This window comes from Oryzias latipes, chromosome 20, assembly GCF_002234675.1.
Source record: "Oryzias latipes chromosome 20, ASM223467v1".
Taxonomy (NCBI): Eukaryota; Metazoa; Chordata; class Actinopteri; order Beloniformes; family Adrianichthyidae; genus Oryzias; species Oryzias latipes.
Window position 1 is genome coordinate 4,998,166 of NC_019878.2, and position 11,628 is coordinate 5,009,793.

Consider the following 11,628-nt stretch of genomic DNA (forward strand, 5'->3'; position numbering starts at 1 on the left):
GGAAACAATGTGACTGAGGGCAACTCAGAGCCAAACCAAACCACAGAATCCGTACACAAACGGGTTGAATGTGGCCCCCGAATCAAAATGAGGTGCTGCTGCAGGCCTCAGTGATGCAGCTTTTTCCACATACAGATTTATGCTTTTGATGCTAGCAGAGCTTATTCTTTAGAATGATCAGAGATTATGTTGTTTCAGGTTAAGAAGGCTTTCTTTGCTTTGGGGGCCAACGGAGTTAGAGCCGCTCCACTTTGGGAGAGCAAGAAGCAGAGCTTTGTTGGTAAGGCTTTGTTCATGTACGCACATGTGTCAGTCCATGAGTGTGTTTAAAAGTGTATCTGTGCATTTGTGATGGTGCAGGATAGATTCTGGAGTCTTTAATTCAAACCCAGAATATTGTGGGGTTATTGATTATTTGCTAGTTGCTTAGTTTGAGTTTAAAGGTGGTGTGAGTCAAACTCCCAATATAAGATAAAGTAAAAGTAAAAAGAAAACGCTGCATTAGTAAAATATTTATGATTATTGTTTTTAAAGTGATTGCACAACAATAAACTTAGCTTACCAGTGTTTTTTTATGGTGTGGTGTGTCGGAGCAACAACATCACATTACTTTCAACTTTAACTGATATGTGTGTGTGATATGTATTGGACAACTGAATTTTTCCTGATGGGGCTGAATAAATTATTTTCCTATCCGTCCGTCCTTTCATTAGAAAAAGAGATGCTTATATACAATGAAAATGTTTGTCATTTCTATTTGTTTCAGGAATGTTGACCATCACAGACTTTATTAACATCCTGACCAGATACTACAAGTCGCCCATGGTAACACACACACACAGAAGACTCATACACACAAACACACACGCACACACACGCAAGTGTAAACCCATGTTTTCCGAAGCAGACACAGCAAAAATACAGTATGTCCTGAAGAGAGGGGTCAAATATGGAGTCAATGGGGAGGGGGCACAAGAGACACATGAATACCTATTTAATGTCTGCTTTAACTATCATGATTTTCTTTCTTGCTAGACATACAGTGTGCTCATTTTGCAAATACATCAAAGCCAAGTGCTAAAAAAGAACGAGCACATTTTTGCATGCACACATCTTTAGTAAATCAGGCTATGATCCAGCAGATTTAAAGCAGATTTACAGCCTACTTTATCAGCAGGAGCTTCTTGCCTGCCCCTGCCTTTGTGGTGGTGAAGGAACTTTGCTTGTCTTTTCTCAGCTCTCTAAAGGTCAGTCACAGATACCTGATCAGCTGAGAGTTGCAGATCAGCCTCATAATGCAGTGAAACATAAATCCAGTTATTGATTTATGGAAACAGGAATACAACAGTATGACTCTGCAGCCTGAAAGACTTAATTCAGTTCAATTTTATTTATATAGCCCAATATTACAACAATAGTTGTCTCAATGGAATTCATACCTGTAATTGTATAATAAACATAAAATCATAAAGATCATGAAGTCATAGAACTCAATAGGTAATGGTTAAATCAAACTAAAAAGACTAAACTAAACTGGGCATCCCTGCCCTTAGACATTCTTTCTCGGTAAGGAAAAACTCCTCCTGGCACCCCCCTCGCCTGGGGGTGCCAGACGAGCCAGAGGCAGGATCCACAGCCAAGTGTAGGAGCAGGAGCAAAGATGAAGTACATGGTCAGGTACAGGAGCAGGAGCACAGATGAACCAGAGGCGAGCTCCACTACCAAGTGCAGCAGCATGGACGAGTCAACTGGAATCACTCCCGCTCCCCTAGAGGGAAGTGGGACACTGCACCAAACAAAGACAGGGAGAACTAAATGATAAGTAAATGATCAAGAATAGAGGAGAGGAGAAGTACCGGTAGATGAGAATAGAGGACAGAACCCCAGTGCACCATACTTTCCCTAGCTCCTAACTTCAAGCAGCCTACTAACAGCCAATTGTTATTGTTACATGACCTTACTACCAGCAGAGCATCTGACTGTCTATGTGTGTGTTTCAGGTGCAGATCTATGAACTGGAGGAACACAAGATTGAGACATGGAGAGGTACACAGTCACTGATCTGACATCATTGTATCCTGACTGAGTCAGACCTCATTAACAAACCTGTTCATGTTAACAGAGCTGTACCTGCAGGAGACTTTCAAACCTCTAGTCCACATCCCACCTGATGCCAGGTACCAATGTGTGTGTGTGTGTGTGTGTGTGTGTGTGGTGGTGGGGGGTGATGTCCTTGGATAAACCATCCACTTATCCATCCATCTTCCATTCCTTGAATCTTTTCCATAGAAGCATCCTTAAAGATGCTAATGATGAACTCTTCCTTTATTTTGTCCCTCTTTCCTCCAGCATATTTGAAGCTGTTTACTCTCTGATCAAGAACAAGATCCACCGCCTCCCTGTCATCGATCCGATCAGTGGGAACGCACTCTACATCCTGACCCACAAAAGAATCCTGAAGTTCCTTCAGCTCTTTGTAGGTCCTCCTGTCTGTTCTGGTGAAGCTTCATGTCAGAGAAAGCTTGAGGCGAAGCCGCGGCTGGCAGCCCTGAACTGCAGTGTCAGGATGACTTCATCTATGTGGATTAGATCTGTGTTCATTCCAACATATTACAGATAAATGAAAACGTCATTAAACCATAGTGGACACAGGAAGAAAAGCTGTGTGGAGGTTTCTGTGAGGGAAAAGAGTAACTCGTGGATGTGCGTTTCTGACCATGTGCAGACTGCTTTACATGTCCCCCTTGTGTGTTTGTGTGTCCATGCTCATGTGTGAGGTGTGTGAGATGCCCATGCCGGCCTTCATGAAACAGTCTCTGCAGCAGCTCGGCGTCGGGACATACTCCAACATTGCCTACATCCACCCTGACACGCCGCTCATCACCGCGCTGTCCGTCTTCACTCACCGCCGCGTCTCCGCCCTCCCTGTTGTCGACCACAACGGTAATCAGCGCCACCCTTAGGGTCACCGTGGTAACAGCTGTCAGCTCTGACCCCTCCCTCCTCTGTCTGCAGGTCGGGTGGTGGACATCTACTCCAAGTTTGACGTCATTGTGAGTTATCCCCGCCCTTTCTGGATTTGCAGGTGATGTTAAATGTCGGCAGCATCCTGGAAGTGTGTATGTGTGTGTGTGTGTGCAGAACCTGGCTGCCGAGAAGACCTACAACAACCTGGACGTGACAGTCACTCAGGCGCTGCGGCACCGCTCGCAGTACTTTGAGGGGGTCATGAAGTGCAACAGACTGGAGACGCTGGAGACCATCGTGGACCGCATTGTGAAGGCCGAGGTAACAGGTCTGGTGACATCACAGCTGCAATCCATAAAAAACTATCTCCTGGATTTTATTGCCTTCTACATTTTGGAGAAAATTTCTCAGGAATGGAAGAGCAGTTCCCAACTGAGGTTGTCTCAAGCATAAGAATAAAGCTGAGCTTTTCTGTTTGAAGCTTTATTTGTTAGGAAAATCATTTTTAGTACCTTAGCACATCTATAAATCCTACTTTGCAGATTTCACCTATCGCAGGTAAACTATAGAATGTTAAATGGGGGAACACTGTAATGTTTAAATGAAAAAAAGGATGTTCTAGAAATTGCGTCTATTTTAGTTTAAAGTTAAATCTCCCCTAAAAATTACTCAAAGGTTCTTAAAAGTGTGACTAGAGACCAAATTGAAACCATCTAATGTGATTAATCCCTGAATGGCTCTAATCTTAAAACAGTTTAGTCTTTTTAAATCATCCGATTTATTAAATCTTTCAGAGATGATTGAAGTTTTGTAAACGTGGGGACATACCCTGGTTTAATAGTTAGGGATAGTTGAGTAACATTAATAAAACAACGGAAATGCGTACTGAGCTATTAATGCTACCCAACGTAAGCATTTAAAGACTAAACGATTGGACCAAGCATAGAGCCCTGTGGCACACCATGACTCTCTCATTTACATCAACAAATTGTGATTTTAAAGATAAATACTTGGGTTAAAGGAGTTTCTGTTTTTTAAAAATAGAAAAATAAGCTAAAATAGCTGTTAGAATGACTTCCAACTGAATGTTTTACAGAAAACTAGTGTAAAAAGTGGAAATGTCTTATTTCAAAACACAATTTGAACAAAATGAGAAGAAGGACTTATAAATCCTTATAAAATCTAAAACTAGCTCTTATTACCAAAGTCTGATTTTTTTTTTCTATATAATGACATTGAATGTCAGTCTAACTTGTCAACATTTGTTGAACTTTAAAATAAAATCCTTAAAATTGAACCAAAAGGTCTTAATCAAGTTAATGTCAAAAGTCTGGAACAAAATGATTTTGACTAATTTTATCATCCTTTATTGAGTCTGAATTTTTCCTTATTTCTTGATCTTAATGCTCTTAACCAGACAAAAAAAATCTCAGCTGCGCAGATTTCTAACAAAGCTTGGAAGCAAAGAGAAGTGAAAACAAATTCAAACCCTCTAGAATATCTTCAATGTCTCAAAAGAAGGTTTGAAATCTTTGCATGGATCAAATAGTTTGCATTGTAAATACATCGGCACACTGTCTACAGCCATGAGAACATCAGTGTTGCCTTTAACAGAGCAGTTTTAGTACTATAATGGGCTCCAAACTTAAAACACAACTCCTCAAAGATCCTTTTTGCATTATGGTCAAAGTCTTGATCTGCCAAGAAATTGGCTAAAACTTTTGATCAAATGTGAACATTCATGGTAAAGGTTTATTTCAGTTATCTGATTGATGATGTTTGTGTCCAGGTTCACAGGCTGGTTGTGGTGGATGAAGATTCTCGTATTGTTGGCATCGTGTCGCTGTCTGACATCCTGCAGGCTTTGGTCCTCACTCCTGCAGGTACCCACACATCTGGATGTGCGTGCTGACACTAGCCGCGTTTACATGGGCAAAATTAATCGGAAAGAATGCCTGATCGGAAAGAAAATGCGTCATGTAAACGCGCCGTTCGGAATACTCTGCCCCGGTCAGACTTGTTCGGATCAGAATTTCTTTCCGATCGAGATAGGTGGGTTATTCCGATCGTGGAGCATGTAAACGGCTCATTCCGATCGTGTGTCACTACTGCTCTGGTTTACGTCATGCATAGATGGTGTTTCGCTGAGAGAAAGCTTTGGGAGCGCATACAGGACCGACTAGCTGCTCTGTGGATGCCCTGTGAAAAGCGCTGCTCCGCTCTCGCCCCGCTGGCTCTCCCCTGTCTTTCACCCCTTCACGAGGGAGATGCGGGGGGGATGCGTGCCCGAGCTCTGCGTTCGGGCTCCGGTGCCAGTGGACCGAGTGAACCTCTCTGATCAGAGCAGACGGATTTATTAATGTGTTTGAGGGGAGGGTGCTTTGTTACGTTCAAAGTTGTGCCCCGACAAAATAAAGGCTGATGTTATTCCCAGACATTTACGTGCAGCCAAGCTGCAGATTGCAGCGTTTCCCGCATGGTCCTGGATTTTGTGTCCATCTAAAGCAGTGTTTTTCAACCAGTGTGCCGCGGCACACTAGTGTGCCGTGGGAGATGGTCAAGTGTGCCGTGGGAAATTGCCCTCATTCACTGATCTAAAAACATTTTCCATCTCCAGGATTTCAGCTCTTTGTTAATCAAAACAGGCCCTGATAAAACACTGAGTAGTTAGGAATATTAAAGATCTTAAAATTACTTTTTCTTTGTGTATATTTAATTCTATTAAAGACATTTTGATAAGAATCACGGTACCGCGATTTAGCTGCAGCTATAACTGCCCCTTTAACTGTCTCCGCCAATCATTCTTGAAGGCTTAATCACATGTCACCAGTCTGACCAATCAGAAGTGGTTAAAGTCTTCACTTCCTTGTTCTTAATTCTGCTGATAAAGTTGCTCAGTTCTAACAAAAATACCAGCTAAAGCTCGTCTTTAGCTGGTGGTTCATCTCTTAGAAAAAAAACAGCCGCAACTTCCTGCTTTTTCTGCCACAATTATCACAAAAATCCACGTGAGATTGCGGGGGGGGGGGCTGTCGATCAATACAGACCATGAATTTCTGCTTTTTTTTTTTTTTTTTGGATGCTGGTGTGCCGCGGGATTTTTGTCAGGGTTAAAGTGTGCCGTGGCTCAAAAAAGGTTGAAAAACACTGATCTAAAGGCTAATGTTGTTAGCGCGTGTTAGCCTGTCCTAACACTGGGTTCTTCTTCCAGCTCAGTTCTTCCACAAAAAAGCACTGACTATTAAATTAAATATAAAATGATGAGCGAACAGGCACTTCATAATATTCATAACATTAATAAAAGCCCGTTTGGAAGATCGCCTCTTTTACCGAGCTGCTGCATAAATATATGTGACAGCAAAGGTTTGCTTACAACGGGACACATTTTCCTTCCGGTATTTTCGACACTACTGCGCATGCCCAAATGATTTATTCCAACCGAAAGTGTGACCCATGTGAACGTTCGTTCTAATCGGAAAAAGGTTTTCTGATCCCATGTGCACGGCTGAATTTTAACCCGACCAAAATATTCTGCCCATGTAACCGCGGCTACTGACACACTATTGTAGAAGTCAAGCTGAACTTGCATTCCAGTGAGGGTAAAAGCAGTTCTGCGGAGTAAGCATTATGATGAGGACCATGAGAGATGGAAATGGATCAAGAGAGACCTGGCTGCAGACAAGAGGGCACCTGATGTCATCGGCAGAGGCGGAAAATATACAATTACCCTAACCTTAATCCTAATAAAAAAGTGTTCCCAATTGAAGATAATATTTTTATTAAAGCTAAAATGGGCAAAAAAACATAACTGTTGGGGTCATCAGTTAAAATAAAGTTTTTTTGGGATATGGGGGGACTTCTGGTTCCTTTTGGGGCTTTCTGGTTCTGGATGTTAATGTTTACAGCCAGGTCCTTTTGGATGTGTCAGATGCTGTTGTCTGCGACAGACTGGTGACCTGTCCAGGGCGCCCCCTGCCTTCGCCCACAAGTGGCCGGGATAGGCTCCAGCAGCCCTGTGACCCCAAGAGGGACTAAACGGAAGATGAATGAATGAATGAAAAGATGCTGCTGTTTAAGACTGTCTGAGAAGAAAAGAGTGAATAGTTTCTTCACTCTTTTCTATGATCCAACAGCTAAGACCTTCTTTCTAACTCACTTGCAGAGAACAAAGGCAGGTCTGTGTTCCAGGCAGGACACAAAACCAGAACCAGAACCTGAGCAGTAAAACTTTGGAGGCTGCCACACAACAGGATCTTCATCATTCTGCTTTTTTGTCTGCAGGTCTGGAACGGAAGGAGTCCATCTCCTCTCAGCCCACAGAGGTTGACACAGCTGAGTCAGAGACACCTCACAGAATAGAACCGGATCAGAATCAGGAACAGGAGCTGGAACCTGAGGCTCTAAAGAAACCCGAACTGGACAAAGAGTCTAATGAAGACTCAGAAACAGCTTTCAGGGAGGCTTCACAGAGCTGCCAGCAAAGGGAGACAGAGGAAGCAAAAGCAGAGCAAAGGGAGGAGGAAGGAGATGAGGAGACGCCACAGAGAGAGACAGCGGAGACGGAAGGACAGGGGGCCGAGGAGGAGACGCATAGAAAGACGGAGGAGAAAGAGGAGGCCATGGTGGAGGGGAAGGAAGAAGAGGTGGACGAGAAAACCCAGGAGGAGGAACAGGAAAAGAAGAGTGGTGAAGAGGAGGAAGAGGGGGAGAAGACAGAGGAGGAGAACAACACAGCTGAATGTGAGGAACAAGAGGAAGAAGGAAAGAACAATGAGGACGAAACTGAAGAGGGAGGTGAGGAAGAGGGACTAGAGCATAGAGCTGATGAAGGAGGCAGTGAAGAGGAGGTGTGACATCATCTCTGCAGGTCCACGTAGGGCTAACCTCCAAAGAAGAAATTGGGGTTGTGATTGGACAGCAGCTCTGCCAGTGGGAGGGGCTTTTGAGTCTGACTTGAACCTATCAATGATGTTTAAGATTTTTATTCTGGTTAAGTCTCCTTGCCCCCCTGGTGATGAAGGCCAGGTTCCACCATATCAGAAACTGTTTCCAGCTTTGACAAACAAACGTGTCGGATTTACTAGTTTGAAATCCATGAAACTGGACCAGAACCAAGAGTGGACGATGTGATGCACTGACGGAACAAAGTTTCGGATGGACTGTAGGGGGGGGGGGGGGGGGTTGAGCTGGTTAATGATTTCAATGTTCAATGATTTTTAGAACCATAAAAAAAATCATAGTTGTTGGTAAAACTTGATATTTTATAAAATATAAAGAAAATATGTTATTCATAGATAAGTGTATTGATGCATTTGCAGGTGAAGGGGCGGGGCTTCATACAGATCAGACCAAATGAGGGTTTAAGCAAACTATATCTTTACTTTTTTAAGTTGTTGCCATATTGCTGAGTTATCAAATATTTCCATGGAGACGAGACTTCCTGTCAGATGTGCTTCAAAATTGATCAAATAAAGCTCCTGATGATTTTATTCTCTTTTGTTTTGTTTGTCAGTCCGCTGAGTGGCTTGACTTTTACGGGTGGAGGCGGATGTTTGTCTTTCTTATCCCAGAGTTCATTTAACATGAATCATTCATGTAGACCACCATACAACACAACCCCTCACTTTACGTCATACATGTTTATTTGATAGGAACAGTTTTAGTGGATATTTTTGACAATATGTTGATAGAAAGTCTGCTTTTTATTTGTCAGTTTAATTAGTCAAGTTGCACACTTGTGAGTTTTGTGACCCACTCCTCATTTCTGGAATTGGCTGCTGCAGAGGAAGATTCACTGTTGTGCTTTTGTAGCCGCCATTGCTGTGGCTACATCACATGACCAGTGGGAGAATTTTGATTTAGGGCACCTTCTCACCTGCATGTATTTAATTTATATTTAATAGTTTGTGTGGAGAGAATGGGGATGTCCTGCTATTTTCTGTTGACAGTTTCTGTCAATCGTGTTGTCCTGAAGTGGTTTTGGAACTTTAGACTGAATTATTTGTTGTTGTTCAAGAATAAACAACAAGACTTTGTTGGCCAAGGATTCATTTAGTTTTGCACGTTACAGTGGACCTGCTTCGGCGTCTCTCACCTTAAAGTACTTTGTCAAGACTGGTTAAGACACTCCAGATTCCCTCTACAGTCCAGAGACATGCTTCAAATTTGTTTGTTGTTTGTCTGTGTGTAGTCCTGCAGTGATCTGGAAAATTGTCCAGAGTGAATCCTGCCTTCACCTGACGGTGGCTGGGATAGGCGCCAGCAATCCACAAAGAGATTAGGCGGCTTTAAAAGATTAATGGATAGATAGTAAATGGTAAATGGCATTTTACACTCACAGTCCCATTCACACACATTCACACCCGATGGCGGTTCCACTGCCAAACACTAGCAACCAGGAGCAATGTGGGGTTCAGTACCTTGCTCAAGGACACTTGGTCACATGAGTGGGTAGGGCGGGAACCAAACCTGACATCCGTGATCAGAGGTTGACCGTTCTACCTCTGCACCCCGTCTGCCTTCACTGATGGAGGATGGAGAAGGTTCCATCATCAAATCAGGATTTAGTGAATCTAACAGATAGGGTATATTGGTGGCTAAAATATTCATGTCAAAAGTCTGAGGTTGTAAATGGAGTTTGTGTCTGTAGATCTGTGTGTGTGTGCACTCGTAGAAAACAAATGTGTGTTTATGTGCTGTTCTGAGGACCTGAAAAACCTTTCTGCAAGCGTGCAAAAACATTTTCACAGCAGGACATGACGTTGACACAAGTTTAAAAAACCACAATGATTGTACTTTTTTGGACTTTTATAGATTTGTGTCTTACGGCGTATCAGTAATTCCACATCTCCTAAACTAGTTTTCTAGAGCAAAACGTTGGCTTAATTGGACTAAAAACTAGTTTAAAACATGAAATAAAGAATGTGTTTGATTGGTTAAAAGGTTTGCTTATGTTTGCAGTAATGTAGATGTAAAGCAGTAGCCTAAATGAGTCAGCAGGGGTTGCTACGGTGCTGTATGAGCTCTCTGGTTTGAGGTTTGTTCTCTATTTTATCCCTCACGGGACACCGTATTTGGAGGTCTGTACTACTCAGTGTGGCGCGAATTCACTTGTGTTCGTTTATGGTTTGGAAGGTAAGCACTGTAGATTGCACCCTCTGCAGCCTAGTTAAATAACTTGACCATAAGCAATTGTTATGAGGTTTATGCAAAAATATATTTGTGTTGAGATGTTCAGTTGCCACCTGAAAGTTTTTTTTTGGAGTTTATTTAATTGTTTAATATGAGCATGTCAGCTTTTTATTGTTTGCTATGTAGTTATCTATGCACTTTATTTCTATGCTTAGCAGCTATTGAAACACAGCACTTAGCTCTTTTTTAGTTCTGTTTATTGCCTTATTTTAAATTTGCATCTACGGTTATGTAAGTGACCTTAACTGAGAGTGAGTGTTGGTTTATGGTTTGGAAGGTGGAATTGTCAGCATCAACACCAAATAAATGGCACGGTGTGAGGCACGACCTTGATCACCGTGTGTCCGACTCCTGCCTCACTGGGTACCCCTAATCAACAACACATAACACAACGCAGAGTCTTCGGGGTAGAGAGGTGTGGATCCTGCACGGAGTGGGTTACATAAACAAACCTCAGTTCAATCCAAAAGAAATATGTCCTTTTGTTTTTCTTAAACATTTGTCAGAACACTAGCTTTCCTGCTCAAACATGTCCTGATAGCCATTGTTGGGAGGAATGCATGACAAAAGCAAAGAAACAAATGACCAAAGAAGAGTAAAATAATACAAATCATTTTGTACTTGTAACAAATATGTCTTTTAACAAAACAAAGAGTGGCCTCGCTTGTGTTTTTTTTAGTTTAATTTTAATTACACTCACAATACGTAATGGATATTGGGATTTAAATGTGTGGGCGAATTTGAATTAAATACATATTATTTTCATTTGATATTAATAATGAATTAGAAGAAACACAATTTGTATTAGTTTGGCATTTATTAACCCTAAAATTAAGACAATAAATATAGCCCCAAAATAATCAAAAACTGACCATGTCGGTATTTTCCTTCAGCTTGACACTTTGAGACAAACTAAGTTCACCTCCAACATCTGAATGTCTACCACCAACCCAAAAGCATGCTATGGCCCAGTGGGGATGCTCGCTGAACTTGGAATGACTCACTGGCAAAATCGGCTTTTATAACCACAGATTGTTGAAACTGATGCCACATTGAATTCATTTTTCTTTCAGATATTTTTTTCAGTTTTGGCCCCAGTTGTTATGTGGAACCAGGACGACCCAAATGCAGGAAGATAGAAGAGAAATGGAGTGAGGAGGATAATTTAATTTAACAAAAGGCACCACTCCAAGTAGGAAGGAAGCTCCAAACAAACAAACAAACAAACATAACAACACAGGCCAACAGCACAAACAAGCCGATCAAAAGAACCAAGCAGAAAACCTCACTGCAACACAAAAACATGGGAGCTTAAATAGAACACAACAAATTAACTAAAGTGTAGGCAGCTGTGCTCCACTCCAGGTACAGACAGGTGAAGGGGCGGAGCTCTCCAGGAGCCACAGCCAACCTGCACAAGAAGCAAAGGACTGAGAACAAAAAGAAAAAGAAACTGACAGACTGTGTCAC

The 11,628-nt window shown here is 42.1% G+C and overlaps 1 protein-coding gene across 7 annotated transcripts in view; it reads left to right on the forward strand.

Moving 5' to 3' along the window:
• The window catches only part of prkag2 (protein kinase AMP-activated non-catalytic subunit gamma 2), a 52,854-nt gene extending 44,398 nt beyond the window's left edge, over positions 1–8,456 (forward strand). For all 7 annotated transcript variants that reach the window (XM_004080873.4, XM_023949890.1, XM_020712659.2 and 4 more), the window contains 10 exons: positions 199–280; positions 767–825; positions 2,001–2,046; positions 2,123–2,177; positions 2,350–2,476; positions 2,778–2,943; positions 3,016–3,053; positions 3,142–3,288; positions 4,757–4,850; positions 7,249–8,456. In XM_004080873.4, the coding sequence (XP_004080921.1) occupies positions 199–280; positions 767–825; positions 2,001–2,046; positions 2,123–2,177; positions 2,350–2,476; positions 2,778–2,943; positions 3,016–3,053; positions 3,142–3,288; positions 4,757–4,850; positions 7,249–7,820 (1,386 nt within the window). In that variant the 3' untranslated portion in view covers positions 7,821–8,456. The remainder of the gene's footprint in view (positions 1–198; positions 281–766; positions 826–2,000; positions 2,047–2,122; positions 2,178–2,349; positions 2,477–2,777; positions 2,944–3,015; positions 3,054–3,141; positions 3,289–4,756; positions 4,851–7,248) is intronic.
• Positions 8,457–11,628: the final 3,172 nt, after the last annotated feature.